Source organism: Larimichthys crocea, chromosome III, assembly GCF_000972845.2.
Source record: "Larimichthys crocea isolate SSNF chromosome III, L_crocea_2.0, whole genome shotgun sequence".
Taxonomy (NCBI): Eukaryota; Metazoa; Chordata; class Actinopteri; family Sciaenidae; genus Larimichthys; species Larimichthys crocea.
Window position 1 is genome coordinate 34,148,276 of NC_040013.1, and position 22,731 is coordinate 34,171,006.

The window sequence follows — 22,731 nt, forward strand, 5'->3', positions numbered from 1 at the left end:
TCGTGATTTTCTCTCCTGTCATCTATCATAGACCACACGCTTGGGCCAAAATACACAATACCCCCAAATTGCTGTCATATGGAGTGCAAGCCCTGAAAAAAAAGGCCCTCCATTTTTCCTTGTCTGTACTTCAAATAAACTTGTATTTGTTAAATAACTGCAGAGGGTTTTTTCTCCTCCATGCATTTTCAGAGAGAGGGATGGTGTAATGTGCCATTTCCTTTGTTTGTTGAAAGCCTGGCTGCAGGACTGTAATCTAGATGGGTTTGATCTCAGAGTAGATGCAGCCTGTTGAATGTTGGACACTGCTGGATGGTGAGTCTTCAGACGTCAAACTGATTCTGCAACAAGCTCCTATAGGCAAACATTCACTGGCTGGAGGCTCTTGTAGCCTTTTCTTGTATTATTCATGTGCCTCTTGACACCCTCAGTTGTCCTCAGCCATTATTCGCTGTAAAAAAAAATCTAAAACACATACATCATACATCAAGGAGAAGGATTTAAACAATCATTTCATGGAGATTTCTGTACAAAGTGTTTTTCCACAGTGGTTCCCAACATTTTTTTTGACAGATCTGTCAAATGAGCCAAAGTGCCCCTACATTGTTCCAAATGTGTTCTTGTGGATCACAAAGCTCCTATTATTAAATACTGTTATTAATACAAAAGTGATTATTGTCTCAGTCATTTTTTAATGCATTTGATTTCACATGTTTGTTGCCTCAGTCACATTTGCACGTGTACTTCTATCACTTTGACTAGCAGAAGCTGGACATGAGGAACATTAATTCACCACTTTTAACTATTTCAATGTAGCTACAGTAACTTAAACATTGTTTATCGTTAAAGATTTGTAATGAACCTGTGACTTGTCCAGGGTTTACCAGCTGACATCTCGGCACAATTTCAACCATTTATTCACTACTTTTAGCTACTGCAACTGTTTATTAACTATATAATTATTTCAACCACTATCCATTACTTTTGACAAACTCTTTCAAGTTTTCTTCTCGTTGCCAACTAGTTTTTACACACTCTCAAAGGCAATATGTGGCTAATCCGTTACACTGACAGGTTATCAAAGATTTCCAATACACTAATTTTGTCCCTTACCCTTACCGTCCGGTTAGGAATGTAGGTTTGCAAAGCAAGTACACCACATTAGCAGCAATGAATATTTTCTCCGTTCTCACAAAGACTGGCCTCTGGTCCAATTCTTATCTCAAACATCTAACAGTAATCACAGGGACTACAGTGGCAGAAGAAACAAGATAAGACCCTGGTGTTGCGTTTAGGACTCGCTCCTCCCTTCTCCAAACATTTCTTTCAGCCAACATGCCAAGCAGAGCATCAGTCATTCTAGTAGCGTGACTTTGTGCTGGTTCTCTGTAACATGCAACGAAAGAGGTATGAATCATGAACATTGCTTTTTTTGTCTGCCCCTCGCCCAAGATTTAGAGAAAACATAACAGTTGTAGAAAATCATAAAGTTTCGGTAATCAACCTCTACAGAGGGCAAGACATTGTTGTTCATGTTTAACCATGTAATCACATGATCACAGTTGTATTTATTTATTCACAACAAGGACAATACAGATAAACATCATTAGGAAGAAGTAGTGCAAGAGATAGGGCATCGACCTGAAACTAATTTGCAGCTCCACTCTCTGTTCAGGCTTTTAATTGGGGTTAAACAACTAAAACAAATAAGTGGATAAAATAAGATTCAGGGTAAAAACAACATAACTGACTGTGTGCATGAATATATGTGCATATATATATATTTGTCTATGTTTATGTATGCAGTGATATATTCTGTAGGTTCAAGAGAGTGTGTGGGCATTCTTCACTGTTTATGTCTTTGTTGCTGTTTAATCACAGTTTGATTTGTCATCATTTCACGATCTAAATTTTTTTGTCATCTCTAGTCTAAAACAGTTTTTTCTGGTTTTCTCTTTGTCGGCTATCCACAAACTGTTGCCATGGGGTTGTAGATCAAAGTAAACCTCTCTATATAACAAAAACACAAGTTTGGTTTTATTTGGCGACAAATATGCTTTTTTTTTGTGGCTTCACCAGCTGTATGTGTAGCTGTGAATGCTCGCAGTTTTGGAGACATTACAGTGGACAATGTCAGGAAGATAAATTATGTTTAATTTACTGTAATGCATCAACTTTTACTTTTTGGACTAAATATATGGCATAAAATGGACTATATTAATCAGTCACTGTACCAACATAATTTATGGTCTTTGGAAAAAGCATAAATCATATCGTTATAGTAAGGTCACTATCTTAAAACCTTGCATATCCCCTCTTAATGTTTGGGACTAAATAAGCGACAAAGCAAATTATTTATTGAGAGCTCATAAACTCAAGTAATCTGCATCATCAGGGTTTCAAATTTCCTGGACAGTGGCCCAGCAACATATAAGACAGCAATCCCACAACTTTCAACTGATTTCGAATCAAATTTTTCTGCTACTGATTGGTGCATGGAAATGTGTGACATCACTTTTGTCTAGCTGACTTCTGTCCACTTCATACTAATGAAAAAGGATCCCAGAAAAAACAAAACTTGTCTGCGTTTGGCAGAAAATCCATGTAAGATGCCAAAAAAGCTTATTCAGAAAAAAAAAATGCTTTTATCGTGAGAGAACATGGGCTGATATTTCAAGATAATTGTTGAGTGATTTGAAGAGACAGGCATAAAATTAATTATTAATTAGTTATATTTGCCACTACAGCAGCTCTTGGCTGTCCTCATATAATTACTGCCAAAGCCAGCTGAGAGCATGTTTTGATTTAAAGAGGCCAAAAAAGATTCTTGGGTCCTTGTGCACAATCTGACACTGTAACCTTAAAAAAAGACCACAAAAAGTGCATTAAGACTAATTTTCTGAAAACAATACTACCCCATAAAGCTTTCATTAAAAAAAACAAAAACACTAACAGCAAGAGAGGATGGTTGCCAAGAAAACGCTCTGAAATAGTCAGTTCATTAAGCTGTCAGCTGTCTTTTGGCTGCTCAACTTCACATCAGTACATTGGAAATTACTTACAGCAGTAGCTCATATTAAGAACAGTATGTTATACAAGCATTGTTGTTCTGTTATGACAAAAGGACCCCACCTTAATGCTGGTTGTTTCCTAATGTTCACCACAGTAAATACGCTTTTGCCCTCAATTGAACCTCTGTGCACCTCCACTGTGAATGAACGACGGACGTCATACATTGTTGACGTACCAGCCATAAAACTGTCCACTGGGGCTCATTGGATGAGTCTAATAGCTTTAGCATGTGGTACAGTTTGTTTTTATTGCGTCTGTGTGCTAGTCCCTTATTGTCTTTGTGGATCGGAGACAGCTGAAGGAAGGGCAGCCGTGCACACGTACAGTAGCAATGCTGTGACATTCACACATCCACGGTGCGCTGTACAGGATGCAACAGGTGACCCATCCTCGGATATAACCATTGTCAGGAGGTTGTTGTGCATTTCATGTTGCCAGATCTTCAAGGAGGAAATTCTGTAGGGGTGAGGTGCAGGAAAACACAAGTCACACCTTTAAAAGTTGCATAATGCACATTTATTTCTAGATGACCTTCACAATGGGTTCATTTTCCATGCGCTGTAGATAAAAATAACAAAACAACACAAAACACCAGCTGCCGAGTTCTCATAAAATTGTAAATATTCAAGAATTTCCATCACTCAGTAATAATTATTAATAGAATATAGAAAATTTGAACACACAGACTCATGACAACTATGTAGACATATTGTAATATGGCTGAAAGCAGAATAAACCAGTAAGTGGACATTTAGTGTAGCTTTATTCATTTATCATTACACTAAAATTGGTATTTCCTTCTTGGATGCTAGCTTTAAAAATGTGCAATTCATTTTTTAAATTCTATCTGAAAATCTAAAACTAAAATTAGAAGACTTTAGTATATGTTGGAATACCTCAGAAGGTGACAATGTATTTGCTATTTGTGGTTTTAAAGTTTTACCACACTATCCTCATGATTATTGTGCCTGAAGTACTAAGTACCTAAAGTACTTGCAGGTATTAAGGTAACAGAATGAAACCAGCTCTACACTGGCCAAAACTGGTCAAAAATCTTCTTGTGCACTACTACAAAAGAGTGAAGATAATGGAGGTGAAATAACACTCCTTCCCTACTTTAAGTCCTCCTACATCTTGACCAACCCACTTCCAGTTGACCCTGTCCATCTAGTAATTACAGTTAATGCACAGAAGTGAATTACCGTGACAATACAAAGAGACTGAGACAATGTAATTCTGCAGTTAGAAATGCATTACGAGTGATCAATGAGAATTAAAGTGTTATTGATTTTAGGGAAACCTTTACTTTAAGTCATTTTGTTCCCTCTCAGTAGGTGCAGGGAGTTTGGTGATTATAGTGTGAGAAATAAAGCAGTGGCTTCAATGTGAGTCATTGTGAAATCTCTAAAATGTCAACCTAACAGGAAGACAGAGTGCCTTGTTCTGTTGGAGCACAAAAGTCACAACTTTACAGCTGAATATAATGTGTTGCCTTTACAGTACGTGGACACAAAAAACAGTGGTGACACATCTGTCAGATAAGAATAAAACCTTTACATATTGCAAACAAAAAGGTTCCCTTCCCATAGCGAGTGAATTATTACTCAAAACAACAGTCCTTAAATCATCATATGTCCACGTGAAACTTCATCTTCAATCTCTCCTAAACCACACAACATACTTTTCTCTTTATGTAGGAGCATTATGACAAAGTTATTAAATGGATCTCAGGGTTGTAAAATTTCAAGTTAGTGCGTCAACGTCATTTTCATTTGTTTCATCCTTCAATTACTAAAAATCCCTTCAAGGTTTAAGATGTTTCATAAAGACATAAAACTGGTGGTAAAAAGATAAAATAACCATATTTAGACAATAACACCTTCATAAATAAAATAAAGATTATGAGTTGTTGTCACAGAGTCTGGTAGCACTGTTTAATGCTATTGTCTGCTGCCAGAAATCCCTAAAATGACATATAAAAGCAGACTAAAGTACCATCCCAGTTGAAATGCAGCAGGTGATGTGGGATTTTTTATTTATTCATTGTTTGTTTTGTTTTTTTATGTTGGCTGTGAATTCCCAGACTGAAATTGTGACACTGTTAATGCAGGCTTCAAATACACAGAAATCATGAGTCAACTAAAGTCAAATTAGGGGTTTAAGGCACCAACCAAAGGTCTCAATGTCTTATGGTTCAAGGACATTTACTGCACGACACCACCCATCTTTATCTCTTCATTTCCTGCCACTTCTCGACAGTGAACTCCTACGACATAAAAGCACAGGATAAATATATATTTTTTTTTATTCACTTAAACCCAATTAACACAAAAAACATGGTTACATGAATGTATTAAACAACGATACAAATATGAATGCTAGCACCAACAAAAGGAAGAAAAGAGGAAAAACAGAATGTTGTAATTGTAATTTAACAAAACAGGAAAATACGTCAGTTTTTACAGCATATATGGTTACAAAGGGTCCATTAGTTTAACTATACGACATACACATCTAAAATATGCAAGCAGTTCAGTAGTCAGTTCATTAGGATCAGATTTCTTTGAATTTTGAACATGTACTCTTCAAGATTATGAATATGTGAAAGGTCTCAAATACATGAGCTCAAAATCTCTTAAGCTTACCAGCCACATGAAGCATTTCAGTGCAACAAGTTCTTCATGTAACCTGTGTCTTTTTGTGAACATTTCAGCCCATATTAAAGGAGTAAAATGATCGAGGTTCAAAGTTTGTCTATAGTGCAACATTGCCTAGATTTCAGTTTCATTGCTGAGCAGCTGTCTATAGAGGTGGCAACACAAAGAGGGAAATTAGTGCTAAACTAACTGTAAAATAGCAACTTGATTTCTCTCTTAAACTTCAGAACACCACAATGTCTTTTCAGAACAAGGACTGTTGATTTTGTCCCTCATCTCTTACATCAGTGTGGACAAGAGGAACTGAAAAAGAAAAAGTCCTATATGATGTTTAATCAGTACTGTATACCTGGCAGCATTTTCATCATACACACCTTTAATCCTATATCTCTCTCCTCCATGCAATCAGCAGTGATACAGAGAAACTATTTCAAGAAAACTAACTTTCAGTAGATATTTCCTGATAGACGTTTGCTGATTGTCTTTTTTTATGTCATAAATATTCTTGCATACAGTAAAGGAGCGTAAAGCCGGGACTGCTGGTCCAATAGGCAGCATCACATCCTGCCTGACTCAACTGGGTGTAAACTTTGAGTCGAGGCGGGGAGAAGAACCTACAGCGGAACCAACAGCACTGGGAGTCTGTCTGGGAGGTGCCACTGGTTTGATTCCCACAGTCCCACAAAGTTAATGAAGTTGGATTAATTTTTTTGTGGTGTCGAAGACAGACAGAAAGCCAGTTTAAATAACCATGTTCCACGGGATTATTTGGATATTTTGCCTGTGATGTTCTGGGAAAACTTTTATTGGACGATGTTTTCGCCGCTTTTGGCAGGTTTTCCATGTATGAAGTATATGTTTCTTCTTATTCCCATCGGCCATCTCTTCTCATTTTACTGCCTCCAATATTTATACCGTAGCTGGTAATTAACATAATCTTGCATTCCTGTTAATTTCGACGAAATGAAGGACAACACGGACTCTGGATTGGCACCCAAACGCAGATTTTTGGCAGTTTATGAATGCAGCTGTAATCACCCAGGGGAGCCTCAAGTACTTAAATGGGTCCATCATGAGAACGAGACAATCAAGCTCCTTTATGCTTCAAGATCAGCTGCAGTTTCTGACATTGTCTGTTATGAATAGACCGATCTCCAATTGAGCCTCTTCACTTTGGAGATTTTTCGATTTTCGATTATACAGCTATTGAAATTAGGATGCGCCGCTTTTTACTCTCTTAGCTTGGTGGCTCGGTTACTTGTTTTTTTTTTTTTTTTTTTTTTTTTTTTTGATTGCCAGATGAAATTGACACTCGGGTTGCCACTTATCAAGCGAAGCATTTCAATCCACCGCTAATTGCAGATATAGTACCATCCTTTCTTTTCATTGCGTTTGATTGCATGGGAATACTGCCTCCCATTGCGCACAAGAAGAATGATCGATCGTATATAGGTTTTCTTCTTTTTTTTTCCTCTAATTGCATCAAAATTTCTTTTGTTGCCAGGGTTTAAATGCAGGAGAAACTGTTATTCGTTGTTTTGGACCGGATATAGTGTGGGCTGGGGCAGAGATGCGTAATGCGCAGAGCAAGCTCCATCTTCTCTCCAAATAGGCAGCGTTCAAGACCCGAAAATGGTGAGTCACAAACATCTGGACGAGTTTGGTTTGCAACCTTTTGATTTCTTTGTCTTTCAATGTGTGTAAGCCTTTCTCAATTCCTCTTTTTGCCCCCAACCTAAACTTTCTGCATGTGGGCTAACCTTCGCAGGACTCTGGCTTTGGCTCAGGTTTAACCAGGAGGAGACTAAAGTGTGAAGCGTGTGGGCATTTCTGATCAGCGATGTCATGGAGAGGAAAAAAAATAAATTCCAGCTATCCAATTTAAATTTGAGGATTCACACTGAGTTCAGTCAATGTTATATTTTTTAGCCTGAGATAAATCTTTGTGTTGTGAATTTTAAATCAAACTTAAAATGTTGGATCATCCTACACATGCATGTACAATGAGATTAAAAGTAAATGTAATATATATTTAGCCTGGTGATAAAATAATCAAATTATTATTTATTTATTTATTTATTTTTTGTTAGATATTAGTGTCTTTTTTTCCAGGACTGGAGCTTCATGTTTCCACCACCTCTCTGATTTCAGCTGAAATACTTCACGGACTATTTTTTTTCTTTCTTTCTTTTTTTATTATTGAATTTTATATTTTGCCAGTAGATCTACTCTTAAAAAAAAAACTACACGAGAGGATGAAACCGTCTCTTTATAAAACCGTCTTTTTTGACGCAGTCTAAGTCGGAGGTGAAGAAGGAGTCCGGGGAGTCCAGTCCGTCGGAGGCCGCCTGCCTCTGCTCTCCTCCGGCGGCAAAGAACCAGTGCGCCAGCTGCGGCATGGAGATCCATGACCGATACCTGCTGAAGGTGAGCAGAAGGAAACTCATGAATATTTACACTACCACAAAGCATAACACGTACCCACGAAGCTTGAAGGGATTCAAGCTCCAACTCCATCTTTTAATTTGGTTTGTAGCTTTTCCTTTAGTCTTTATTTTTGTCTTTACGTCGTGGATTGATGTCAACAAAACAAGCGCATAATAGGTGAATGTGGTGCAATGCAATTCTCTTTTATCTCCTTATCCTGTGACACGTTTCCTGTCTTATATTTGTAGAGAAACAGAAAATAAATCCTGTTGTTATTTTATATTTTCTTGTTTTGTTTTTTTAATTTATTTTCCAGTAAAGGTAAAATATAATCACAGCTTCACCTTAAACATCCTGTTGAGAGAGTATCACACACACTCAGACGTACAACATTGCTCTGTAAGTGTGATTTCTTCCCACAGGTCAACAACCTGAATTGGCACTTGGGGTGTTTGGAGTGTTCGGTCTGCAGAGCGTCTCTGCGCCAACACAACAGCTGCTACGTTAAAAACAAAGAAATCTACTGCAAACTGGATTATTTCAGGTAACAGGTTCAGGTTGCTGTTTGCTGATTATTTCATTTTAGATGATTTCATTTTCGATTTAACTATATTTGTATCAAAATACTCAGTTATAGATTTGCTCCATCGTATCATTTTAAAATAAATGTGTTTATTGTCCTACTGGGCCTGAAATAGGCTAATAAATATGATTTTTCGATTGTAGAAAGTAAATTAATTAATTCAGTCATTCAATTATATTCACATTTCTGTTTTTAAACGTTTATTTCTCTCAATTAATTATTGAATTTTTCTACCGGTCTCTTCCATGTCGATGTAGTTTATTTTGAAAGAAATAATTGTTGAGTTGTCCTTTTATTTTCATGGCCAATTCATTTAACTGCAAATGTCTTTAATTGCATTCGTAAAATATTTGGGAAAACAATAATGTATAATAGCCTCTATAAAAGACATCCATGAAAGAGATGACCTGAGCGTTTTTGTACACATTCTTGTTCTTCCGATGTATAACTGCGTCTGGCAACCCAAATTAACCGAAGAGCATCCTTCCTGTTGTTTTTCAAGAGCCTTGAAAACAGGCAAAATATGCATGTAATTAATATCATTCAGTCTTTTTGGGAACCGTAATTTTTTCTACCCAATTATGTTTCCTGGTGAAACTGAAAAATGATAGAACGAATTTTCAGTGAACGATCATTTCTATATGAAAATAAATTATTGGACATAATTTTTCTGGCTGTTTTTAATAGATAATTGATCTTTGCTCTCCAAAATCAACTTTGGACTCAAGTCTAATGTGATTTGGCCTTCAACTCAGTGAAAATATGTTCTGCATAATGAGCCATAATGGGCTCGTTTTGGTCTACAAGATCTTTTTTTTTTTTTTTTTTTTGCAGAATATATCATATCATAGCAAACCAAACCACGTCTAGCAAAACCATGTTTTTCAAACAGACTGTGTTTGTTCACACTTGCTGCCTGTGAGTCAGATCAGATGATTGGACAAAGAGATGATTACCAACCAGGAAAAGTGAGCTACTGCCATACACTCCCTACTGCATTTCAATGGGTTTTGGTATTTTGATTTAATTTTTTTTAACAGTTTTAAACTGAATTACTCAAAGACTGTTTAAACTGTGTCTAGTCCATGCGAGAGAAGGTCTGAGTCCCCAAAAATGTTAATACACTCACCAAGATCTCCTTCCAGTCACAGTGCAGGGCTCACTGCAATAACCTAAAAGTGGCAATGACTGAGCTGTGAACTGTTTTGCCCTGGGTTTTAGCTTACAGGGTACATACAGACCGGTGGAACTGCTGCATAGTTTTCAGAAAAAAAATATGTTGTCTATTATATATTTACATGTTACAATGTTCAATTATAATATTCTACAAAAGAAGAAACTGTAAATAACCATCAATTAAAGATATGGTATAAAAGATAAGGTATTAAAGGAGAGTACCCTTTTACTAAGGAGTACCATGGATAGATATGAAACAATAGTCACCTGAGTACAGACATAAAAAAATTTAAAAACACCCCTCGCAGTGACATTTTGCAGGTAAAGCAGGAGTGAGGTGGTGCTGCTGGGTCAATAACTGCAGCTGAAGTCACTCTGGAAACACCGTCCAAAGCTTCCTGCCACAACAGATAAACAATAACATTCCTTTGTACAAAGAAAGAAAGATGTTGGTTATATTTTTTTGCTGTTCTCACATTTCACATCAAATGTCACTGTAGCGGCGTCCATGTGCTTAAGGGCATCCCTCTGTGATCTGCAGCCAACCTTCACCGGTCTGTTTCCTTCTTCCTCACAGTAGGTTTGGCACTAAGTGTGCCCAATGTGGCCGGCAGGTGTACGCCAGTGACTGGGTGAGGCGGGCTCGTGGCAGCGTGTACCACCTGGCCTGTTTTGCTTGTTTCTCCTGTAAGAGACAGCTGTCCACTGGGGAGGAGTTTGGCCTAGTGGAGGGCAGGGTTCTCTGCCGCAGCCACTACGACATCATGCTGGACAACCTCCGCAGGGCTGCAGAAAACGGTAACAGACGTTATCGAAGATGTTTTTCAGATGGTCTCTGATGACTACCAACAAATAAGCAAGAGTCAGAGCCTTAGTAACAAATGTAACAAAACTTGGGCTCTAAAGTTTCCAGTGCTCCCTTTAGGTTTCTTTCCAAGTAGCCTTTTTCCACACATCACAGATTTATTCTGTATGAGCTTAGTCCAACTTATATTATACTTATTTTCAACATTAAATACCAAATTTGATCTTTGTTAACTTAAAAATATAATAAAAATCTAAGTTTTTGAGCAATGGTTATAATTCAGGGTTAAATAATAGACCAACTACAACATCTGTAGGGTTAGGTTTGCAGAACAGCATATGGATTGTGAAATTCTTATATTACCTTGTTATTTCTTCTTGTATTTTTCACAGTAATAATAACTTCTCTAGTGAAAGACTCTGCTTTCTGTTGTGCTGTCAGTGAGGAAAACGTTGGTCATAATAGTCTAAATACTTTGGACTGTGCGGTTGCTGGCAAGAAAACATTTTAATTATGTTAAACGGTTTGTTTAGATAATGTTCAATTTTATGAGCGAGACTTGAGCTGTGACAAAATTAGCCTGTGAACTCATTACTGCATTGTTTTGTGTAATTTCACAATAAAATGAATAAAACAATAAAATCAGACGTGTGCTTTCTTAAAGGAACAGGACTGACTCTGGAAGGAGCGCTGCCCTCTGATCAGGACTGCCAACCAAAACCAGCCAAGAGGGCACGGACATCGTTCACCGCTGAGCAACTGCAGGTAGATTCTGCTCTGATGTGTGTTTGTGTTCAGGTACAGTACAGTGTTAGCTGTTGTTTCATAGTGCCTGTATATCTGTGTGGGTTTATGACTGAAGGAAGTGTGTCCCTTGCAGGTGATGCAGTCTCAGTTTGCTCAGGACAACAACCCTGACGCTCAGACGCTACAGAAACTGGCAGAACTGACAGGACTGAGCAGGCGAGTCATACAGGTAGGAAATTATAAAACATTACTTGTTAAGACAAAAGAAAAATAACTTGTTTCAGCTCCATATTAACATTAATTTTTAATGTAATTAAGTTTTCTCTTTGGCTGAGCTTGTTAGAGTTGGTAGATATGCAACTTATGATGAGGGATCACTGTTTTAAAGATGTATGAAGTCATAAAATACTTGGGAACCACTCATATACAAATGCCTAACATAAGCTTTTTCCCGGAATATGCCTGTATGACACTCGCAAGGTTTTTTTTTATTTTTTAACTTAAATAGATGCCAGTTTTTTTTTGTGCCAGGCTACTTTTTGCTGATGTTCACATCTTGTAAGCTTGTTGAGTTTTCAGTCAAATAGCCACCTAAATCCAGAGAATTTCCCCAAGAATTTAGCATGGCGGAGTAGGATAATCTCTGAAAACGTATTTATACTAGTGGGCCCCAATGTTCTTGCTTGCATGCTTATAAACCCTTAAAATGAAGCTTGTTTTCCTTCTGAAACTGCCAGATTTAAATCATTCAGTGTTGACCTAGCTGGCCTCCTACCCACTGCTTATGTGAGGCTCACACACAAACCAATTGTTCTATTTCGCTGTTAATCAGTACATCAATAACCTTGGTCTTTATGAATATAAGTGTCACTCTTGATTGTAACCCCTCTTTACATGTTGTTATAGTAATCCAAACAACATTTAGGCCTCCCATTTGGTCACCTCCCATTCTTTCCAATAGGAAATGTACATAGTTCTTTTAATAGTTGCCTGTTGTTTATTGGTTTTGAGAGTTTAGTGAACTATTTACATTCTAGGTTACATTTTAGGTGATTAAGTCATGATCCTGTATAGGCATAAATTGTATAATATACATAAAATAATAATGAGGCTGTGTAAGCTCACAGTTTCTGTCACTGACTAGTTGTGCTACTAGCTCTCATATTTGACTTCACAAATCTCATAAAATGTTTTTTTTAAATATTTTTTAAAGATGTACCTAAATTGTACATGTGCAAAAAATCCATTATAAATATGAACAGAAACTATTCACATGAAGTAATCTTCATTTTCAACAGTCTTAGTTATTCTGCAAAAAGAATAACCTAAAATGTGCGAACCATACATATTTGAATCTTTTGGGACTGAAAGGGTTAAAACACGCTCTGCACCACACAGTAATTCTCTGGCAAAGACAGATAAACAACAAAACAAATCAAGTCTGGACAGCTTTCAAACTTTGACCCACAGTGTTTGCAATAGAGTATATTTCCCTGCGCTCGCCGCACATTCACATCATATGTAAGTCATCATACATGTATGTATGTTTCCCAGGTTTGGTTTCAAAACTGCCGTGCACGCCACAAAAAGCAGCCGCCTCAGAGCAGCTTCTCTCAGAGCGCTCCACTGTCCAGGATGCCTCCATCACTGCCAGATGATATCCACTATTCACCATTCAGCAGCCCGGACCGACCACATCTACTGGCCCTGCATGGATACCTGGACAGTGAGTGTCAGGTTTAATTGCCATGGCCCAATTTGTTTGGGATGTTTGTTGATTGACGCATGTCATCAGAATGACACAATATGATATATGATATGTATAATGATATGTAAATAGTATATTCAATCATCTGTTTCCCAACATTTTAATCTCATCTCAATCATTATCAGCTGTCTCTACGTGTTGGTATCAATCAACAGTTTTATTTGTTAGATCAAACGAGATGCAGTGGTGGAATGTAACACGTTAAACTTCTATTCATGACATTTCAGATGGAAATATTGTACTTTTTACCTCCACTACACATTAATCTGACAGCTGTAGTTACTAGTTATTTTAGATTAGTTAAAATCAGCTTCCTCTTAACCAACTCCAACAGCCTTAATTACTAATTAACTGCTTTTGACTATTTTTGATACTTTGATTTCATTTTATAAAAATACTTTACTAAAATATAAAAGTATTTTACTAATACTAATAATGTATTTTACCTAAGTGATATTTTCACTACAGGTACCAGGAAATATTGCAGTATGGCTATATCTACTCGCAGGGTGGCATGCTCTTGAGGCTGTGATGTGTAATAAGGAATAATAATCACAATATATGTGGAGTATGGATAAAGAATAAAAGGAAAAGGAAAGGAAAGTAAAAAATAGAGCACCAAAATTAAAGGATGGAAATGTATAAATGTTTGCAATATACACATTAAAATGTATTAGGCATGTATTGATGTGTATGTATTGCTGTGCAATGTTTCAGCACATACTGAAGTAAAATACACACAGCTGTCATAGCTGTAAGGCAAAGTATACAAGAAAATTTCATCTGCAGTGCAGCACAAAGGATTTTGCAAGGAGGATCCCTCCTGTGTTGTACTTTCTTTCTTTTCCTTCCCTGTTTTCCGATCAGTGATCTACAGATAGAGTCATATGTTGTACAGATTGCAAAGCTCTTTGAGGCAAACATTGTGACAAGTTTAAAACATTGTATTGTAGTTATGTAGTCTAAATCTCACGAAACTCATCATTCGTTCATCGCTTTCGAGTTCCTAATCAGCAACATGCTCTTGAACTATATTACAGTAACATGCTCCACAAACTCATGCTGTTTCTCTTCTTCCTGCAGCTCATCCCTTCTCGGTCCTCACTGCCCCGGGCCACTTGACTCATCCATCCATCTCTTTACCACAGCTTCCCATCAGCCGCTGAGCTTCTACATCTACGTTTTGCTGCGTCACAACTCTGACGTTATGAAGAAAAAAAAAACATCCATTGGGACATACTGTCATTAATCTGCTCTGTTTGGGAGTCTAATCCCCTTAACAGCGATCTGTTTTCAATCAAGTCGGATTCTTCACTGTGAGACAGCTGCGCTAAACTTTCGTCTTTTAAAGACATCAGACTGTGGAAATTGGAGAAAAGTCCCGCCTCCACGCCAACATGGGAGTTTTTTTTTTATTTTATTTTGTCTTGTATTTTGTGATGCAAGGAAGAAGACCACTTTTATTTTATTTTTCCTCTTTTTGATGGGACATAAAACATTGTAACAGGTCAGGACTTTTCTCCTTTTGTTTACCCACTCATACAAGGTATTTCAATTATGTTGCTGCAATATGAGCTCCAAAAAAAAGAAGAAGAAGAAAAAGCGAGTGTTGTAGCAGTGTTACAGTAAAACCTCAGCATTTTTTTTTCCTGTATTGGTTGTATTGATGAGCACATTTGCAGCTTTACTGTTGTTTGTTGTTGTGTTGTTGTCAGAAAATGGAAACTCTTATTTATTCAGAACAAAACTTTTAAAAAGCACTTTTAAATGTGTCTTGAAGTTGAATAATTCAGTGATTGTATATTGTAAATACTGCTACAGTTTAATAAAAATGTATCAGAGCTGTTATGAAAACCTTAGTGTTTGAATAATTGAGGATCAGGTTGATGTAATCATACAGAGAGAGCAAGAAGCATGAGGAAGGAGTGTCTTTAAGGGTGTGTGTGTGTGTGTGTGTGTGTGTGTGTGTGTGTGTGTGTGTGTGTGTGTGTGTGTGTGTGTGCGTATGTGAAAATGTCAGATGTCTGTATGTCAATACAGAGAAATGTGAATGCATTACACTGGGACACTAGTTTTACACAAGGGCTACAAACATTAAAAAGTCAGAGGTCAAGTATCTGCAGTAACCTGTTATTGAGAGCAATATCCTGGGACAAACCTGCACATCATCATTTCCAATTTGCACTTAACAGGAAATGTGATCAATCCTACTGTGAAAACGATTATCTGAAACGACATTTTTACTCAAAGTGTGGCCATCGATCGGGCAGTTTGCTGGCTTTTGTGAGGCCTTTTAATGCAGATTATCTACAGTTGTTACATTGATTGACAGCACTTAAGGGGCTGCAATGGGAAGAATGAATGGAGGACTCTGAGTCAAAGAATATCATTAGATCTGGATTTTACAAACCGGATCAATGTGGGGGGTACCATGCCCAGTTTCTCAATCCTGAAACCAACAGGGATACAAGTTTTTTTCAGGCTGGTAGTGATTAACTATAATATTTGAGAGTTTAAACAAATCTGTTGATGATGCATGTTGATTTTGTTTTACATACAAAACATATACAGACATTGTTGATACAGATCCCTTAATATTCTCAAGCAGTAGCTCAACATTTTAGGGAATAAGACAGATAAGAAGATAGCACATTCACATCTGCCCGTTAAATATAAAACTACAACTGGCAGTTAGTGAGCTTAGCTTAGCAAAAAGACGGGAAACAGAATGCAACAACTAGTCCACAATGAATAAAACAATATTCCAGCATCTCTAAAGCCCACAAATCAATACCTAACATCTCATTTGGGGCAACTGCTCTCTGAGAAATAGTGCAACACCCTCTATGATTGTCGCCCCAGGGTAGCTCCAGTCTGTCTGCTAAGATAAGCTAAGTTAAGAGTCTTCATATTTAAGCTTCATATTTAGCATGCAGACATGAGATACTGATACCGATATTCTATTTCAGTGAAATAATAATGACGAAAAGTGAATCCAAAAACTCAAAATATTCCTTTAACAAACTGTTACCAAGAGCATGACATTCTCTGCTCATCTCACTGCTGTGCTAATCATGTAATGACACTACTGTTTTTATATTATCTCAAATATATCTTTGGCATTTTATGTTAGCTCTGGCAGATATAATTTATACAAATGTATCTGCAATGAGATAAAAAGAAAAATCTGCTGATTTCATCTGGCAATACTTTGAAAACTTCATTGTTGATTAACTGGCAGATTATGTCTCAAATCTGTATCACTGCAGCCAGATAGATATCTGGCAGAGGTTAACCTAGTTCTCTCACCAGCTGCTGCTGAGGCTGATTGAGACAGGCTGTAGCTGTGATTATGACTACAGCCATGGGATGACAGAGTTTTGGCTTTCACTGTGATTGTGGCTGTAGCCATGGCTGTGCTTGGGTTGTTATGGTTATGGCAGTGACCCATTAGTTTATAATGGGTGTGGCAGTAACTACGTGCATAGGTCGTATGTGTGTGGTGAACTGACCTGGTTGTGCTTGCTGAGCGCTGTATTGAAGCTAATATATCCCTGAACTCCTGTGCTGTAATACATCTAATAAAGGCACGACAAGTTTAAATGTGATGTGGCTTCCAATGCTTTAAATGCTAGTGTTAACTGGAGCAGTAAAGAGTAGTACAGCTAGTGAATGAATGAATGATGAATGATGAATGATGATGAATCATAGCAGACGTTGTCTCATGACATTTTCCATATATAGCAGGTCTAGACTGTATTAATTACAGAGACTCATCAATTCCCACCATGAGCAAGCACTTGGCACCAGTGGCAAGGAAAAACGTTCTTGTAGTTCATGCCGCTTTGAGTCCATAACAATTTTCCTAAGCCCAAAGTGATGTCTTCATATTGTTTTTATTTGTTTGTTTTATGTTCAACAGCCTAAAACCAAGATTCAGTTTACTATAACATAAAACAAAGAAAACCAACAAATTAACAAATTATCTAAATTAATTATCATGATTATCAAACTAACTGCAGTCCTGACTCCAGTTTGTGTATGGATTAAACAAATGAGATGTTGATGACATCGATCTTCTCATCTCACTCTCAGCAAGAAAGTGACGTAGTGTTTTATGCTGTTGGTTATGTATTTTGACAAATGTTTGATTTGTTTTGAACTTGTCTCTCTGTGGAATTAAAGCAGGTGAACACATATTTATGTAAAAGTGTAATATAGTTTCAATTGGCAGTTTCTGCTTGCTTGTGGTGGAGCAGGACTGTCACACCAAAACAGCAGATAAAAACATACACACGATGCTTCCCTTATACCACACAGAGATTTAATTAAAGATGCCCAAATGCTGACTGGACCAGGTGTTGTGTGAGTGTCTGTGTCTGCATTGTTGTTTAGATTTTTAGTTACAAGTAGGCTTATTTGTGTCTTTGTTTCAGAGCGTATATCCGAGAGCACCGCTTGTGAGGCATCAGAGACTGATGGAGTACTCCTGTTCTTTCCTAAACTTTACCTTGAAATCAAACTTTTTTTTCCAAATCAATCACTTTCAATCAGTTCCATCCAGGAAGAAACCTGTTCAGGAATGCTCCTCCTTGTGAAATCTGAGAACAAAAGCTGTCTTCAAGCCGAGCAGAGAGATGATTATCAGGCTGACACAGTTTGGGCCACCTGCCAGCACTACACTGTAAAAAAACCCATTCCCCATTAAAGTCCCTCTCAGATACGAACGCTTAAGGCAGCATTTAGGCATGTCTCTCTCCGTGCACAAGCATCCCTGAGCGTTTAAGCCACACCGTTTTGTCATCATGTCATCCGCCCGCCTTGGTGATTGGCAGCCTCAAGTGGTTACAGATGAAAGCGGGCCCCCCATGCTAATGAATAGGCCTCTGATTGCAGAGCTGCTCGCTCTCTGAATTACTGCGTCGCCCGCCTAATGAGCAGATACACTGCAGTGCCCCTCGTCTCAGCGTATTCACATTTCTCTCCTTCACGCTGATGAGCTCTCCCCTGCACAACAGTCAACAAAACCTCTGTGGAAGATTGCAACGTGGGCCATCTTCATCAGCACCCTCCTCCTCCTCCTCAAGTTTATTTCAGATGCTGCCATATGCTGGCAGGGTCTTCTAATTTTTGGGTGAGTTTTTTTCACCCCCCCTGCTTCACTTGAGGATATTATTCGACTAAACTGATGGTGCCATGCAAAGTGTCTGAATGAGACATGAGTATGATAATAAGTCTCAGTTTCAACTCTAAAATAAAAGAACTTGAATTTAAAAAAGGCTATAAAATATGCACCAAACTGTCTAGAGGTAAATATAAGCACGTAAATGCTTTGTTTCACTATCACCTGATTAAATAAGCTTTAGATCCACTGTTAGGGACCATTTTTGAGTGAGGTTGAACCTTATTTTTCACTTTCCTTTTTTTCTGAACCCTCTTGACTTGGCCAAGGTTAAATTGGTACAACTTGTTCAATCTGATACCACAATTTAGGGCAGCTGAAATCATTTTTCACCCAATTTGACTGTTCGCTAAGTTCATTCCACAATTCAAATTAACTTTCCCCAAATAGCCAGCAACTTGGCTCTTGAAGGTCTGTCAAGATTTTCCACATGCCAAAATGGTGTGCAAGGGGCTAGAGCCATATTTATAGTAGTACTTTTAAAGTGTTGAGAATGTGGCGTGCTGTGGTGCCAAAAACACAAGAGCCGAAGTGTAAAGAATGGATTAAACTGCTAACTCGCTTTATAGCTATAGTGGCAATAACCCTAAGTATTCCCAAAGCAGGCAGGGGCACATCATAGCTAACTATTTTATTATGTAGGGCTATGTTAGAAAAATGTTTAGGTTGAAATTAAATTATATCACAGTTTAAAAATTTGAAAATTTGAAAATTTGTCCATTATTCTGTATCAGGAAGTTTAGGCAGGAACTCCTGACAAACATGTTAGATAGCATAAAGCTTGCCAAATGTATTGGTTATTCCTCATCCATAAAGCTTTTTCACTTGTAAACAAACTGTTCTGAAATATGAACATAAATCTAACCATTTGTGTTGCTTCTCTGGTAGCTGTATGGATTATCAGCTGTATGTGGATGCCAACTGTTTGTCTGGAAAATGTAGTCATCAAATGTATATTTCACATTCTCATTTTAATACAAGTCACTTAAATTTAAACAGTTGAAGAACCAACTCATGGAGTATTTTATATCTACTTTCCTGATTTTTTTAAATATATGACTTTGTATATAAGTTAGTATTTCATTATTGTCAGTAAAGTTGGGTGGGAAAACATACCAGCAACATACAGCCAAAAATGTTGAAATAAGAAGACTGTTTTTGTCCTCATTTGTCTGTAAATCAAGGACCCATTGTTTTACAAATGACATATGAGTTTTAAGTGATAACTGTTAGCATCGTAAACTGCATACATGATGTGACGTGGCATTGAAAGAATAAATCCAAGACAATGTTACTTTAGCTTTTAATTAGATGTAAACGTGGCTTACATCAGATGATACATATTGTTTTCTGTGGTTTTCAGGCTTGTTCTAAAGCGAATGATTGTGTTTTCCACCTTCAAAATGCATTGTGAGTTCTCCTCCAGCAACAGCTGCCTATTCCTGGAAACACTTAAACCCTCATATCTAAATGTAATGTCATCCATCAGCTGTTTGGTGACACAAGAGAAAACCAATAATTTGAGTTACTCTCTGACTAAATGTGTTGTTCAAAACTGGACTATCTGAGGTTCAGAGCAGGACCACGTCAACAAACAGCAGTGTGAGTGTTAACACGACATGAGAGAACATTTTTGGGTGAAACGTCGTTTCGTCATTCGTCTGTAGGCAAACTGGACCACAATGAATTTACTTTGTGGCTTAGGGTGTTTTGTTTAAATGTGGATATTGCACAGGCCTACCATTTAACCCTGACTATAAAAGCTCTATGCAACTGGATCCAGTATCAAGTTTCCAAACAAAGCCCAAACAAAGCAAAAATGAATTTATTCGACTCTGGACTGTGGGCTGGTACATAGTGTGCAATAGAAATTCTGAGAAATAAACAAAGAAGGTTTTTTCATCTGTAAACTATGACTCTTACAGTAGCACACAAGAGCAGGAGGAGGGCTGATGAAAAGCAAGGAAATAGCTGAAACATATGATTCACTTCACCCAGGCTGACGGCCAATCGTGCACTATGCAAAAATAAACACAAGACTCCACAGCAGGTTCCCAGAATGTGTTTATTTTGGTGGTGGAGAGGGGGGTGACAACGGCTTTTGAAATATCACATCACAAGCTGGAGCAGGATCTAAATCACACTCTGAGGGCACGTTGTAGGCAAAAATGACACCAAAACATGCCTGCTGCATGTTAGGAACAGATGATGGCGCTACAACACAAGACTGGGAATTATTGAACTAAGAGAAATTTTCAAGTTTAGATAGGCTACTATACATATTTTCAGATGGTGGTGAAATAAGCTGCTTTTCAATATAAATTAATGAAAGCAGACTACATTTAAACAAGCAGAATAATTCAAATTACTTTACTGCTGAAGATACAAACATATATCCTTAATATATCCTGTACTGACTGAAAAACTGAACTAAAAAGATTTTATACATTACCTGTCTTATCAAACTTAGAAAAATGGTCTAGTACATCCATCTGTTTTCTAGATATCACAACAGCCTCTTTAAATGTTTTTATCACTGCACTCAACCTTTTTTGTTTTGTTTTGTTTTTTATTCACACTATCAGTATGAATGGAGCTACTGTTGGCTGCCTAAATGTTATGATGAGCACAAGGTGATGGATTATCAGGCCCTAATGAACAGTGGTCCTGATGCTCAGTCTACTCACCATGACAGACAAAAGCAGTAAGCACTATAGTAGTATTTTGTCAAAGTAAAAGTACATTTTCTGAAACTATATATGCACAGTGTACTATTTTATGTACGCAAAAGTGATACATTTTTTGACAAATTTACAAGATATGGCAGTAACTGAATATAATACGGATGTTTTCATATTATAATCACCTGAAAATAAGAATAATTATGTTTTTTCCAGTCCACATTTCCATGTGTCTACAGCAGAATGGACAAACTAAACACTGGCTCTAGATAGGGCCCGTCACATTTTGGTGTGTTTTGTCAGCCACCGTAGTTTCTCCGTAACGCTGGGAATGGGGGGTGTAGTGTACTGGAAATTTCTTGGACCCAGTAATGGTGTTTCTGTAGTTTTTATGATCGAAATGCAATTAATTAGCTCATTATGATTGCTAAAATCGCCCAACACGCAACTCTAAGCAACTAAGCTTAATTTCATCTGCTCAGCCTATAGGTTATTCATGAATGTTCATAGGAAACAAATTGCTGTGTTTAGTATAGTGGGATTTCCATCAGGCTAGTGAGACATATTATTTGTGTCTTACCAGACCTATACATTGTGCTTGATATGCTGCAAACTGCAGTAGACATGGTGTTATGTTAAAATTGTGAAGAGGAAAAATTATGTTTATGTTGATCGTCTGTGGCTATCATGTCAATCAAGAACATAAATCAGCAGTTTGTGAAGAGTTTAAAGAAAACTTTAAGCTGTATGATGTAGTATGAGTTTACAGCCACATGGTGGGGGTATATCCATGCTGAATTCATTGTTAAACTTGCTTCAAATATGTGTTTCACCTTCATTCATCTGAATATAACAATAATCCCTCACAGACATATACATGAGTGGCATCATCCATGTCTTCCAGTGTTCTTGCTTGAAAAATAATATATGCTATTCACGTAAAGAATGTAATTGCACAAACATGTGTACAGTATGACATGAACAATGTCATGCAATCCAGAACAACAATTCAAGACTAAAGAAGACAGGAAATGTTATTTTGTTTTGTTGTGGATTCAGCTTCAACTCAATTCAGCTTCATTGTGGACAACTGGATAGAGTTAAGGTGTTCATGTTACTGTTTGCTTCCTGCAAGCCGGATAGGTGATGACTTCTATGTTCAGATTACAAAAAGCACAAAAGAAACTTTCTGCACTGAAGGGTATAAAAATCCAGTCAACCAGCTTGCAACACTTATATTACATCTCCTTTATTTGCTGTTAAAATCTCAATTTGATCGTGTGGATCATCCCAACACCTGGGAGGGCATTTGTGATTGTGTGTACGTGTGTGTACTGTGGGTGGGGTTGGGTTGAGTGAGAGGCATGTGATGCACCAAACCAGGTCAGTGTCACTGAGTGATCTGATCTTACAAAGAGAATAATGCTCACCAGAGAATTTTTTTTACAATACAGTAACAGGGGATTACATACTGTATAACAGTAAGAGAGGGCTGAGGGATAGTTTACACTTGTATCAGTGTGTGTGTTTCTGTCTGTCTGTCTGTGAATGTGTCTATGAATCTAAACCAGGTTTCCAGTTCAGCCAGACCTACGCCCTGCATTTCTCAGGGGTCTTCACTTTCTTTTCATTC

The 22,731-nt window shown here is 37.5% G+C and overlaps 1 protein-coding gene across 2 annotated transcripts; it reads left to right on the forward strand.

Annotated features, from left to right (window-relative positions):
• Positions 1–6,369: 6,369 nt before the first annotated feature.
• Positions 6,370–15,114, forward strand: lhx6b (LIM homeobox 6b). Of its 2 annotated transcripts, none has more exons than XM_010736858.3 (9): positions 6,370–6,573; positions 7,234–7,364; positions 8,025–8,156; positions 8,579–8,700; positions 10,493–10,713; positions 11,385–11,485; positions 11,601–11,696; positions 13,022–13,193; positions 14,319–15,114. In XM_010736858.3, the coding sequence occupies exons 2-9, from the start codon at positions 7,362–7,364 to the stop codon at positions 14,399–14,401; spliced, it is 930 nt and encodes a 309-aa protein (XP_010735160.2). In that variant the 5' UTR covers positions 6,370–6,573; positions 7,234–7,361; the 3' UTR covers positions 14,402–15,114. The 2 variants fall into 2 exon arrangements, with proteins under 2 accessions (XP_010735160.2, XP_027131178.1); XM_027275377.1 differs by having other exon boundaries at positions 10,496–10,713.
• The last annotated feature ends 7,617 nt before the right edge of the window (positions 15,115–22,731 follow it).

What these genes read in the sequence shown, in the direction of transcription:
- lhx6b (XM_010736858.3), top strand. An exon ending in TGCAAACTGGATTATTTCAG is followed by an intron (nt 8,701 to 10,492) that starts GTAACAGGTTCA and finishes TCTTCCTCACAG; the next exon opens with TAGGTTTGGCACTAAGTGTG. An exon ending in TCACCGCTGAGCAACTGCAG is followed by an intron (nt 11,486 to 11,600) that starts GTAGATTCTGCT and finishes TGTCCCTTGCAG; the next exon opens with GTGATGCAGTCTCAGTTTGC.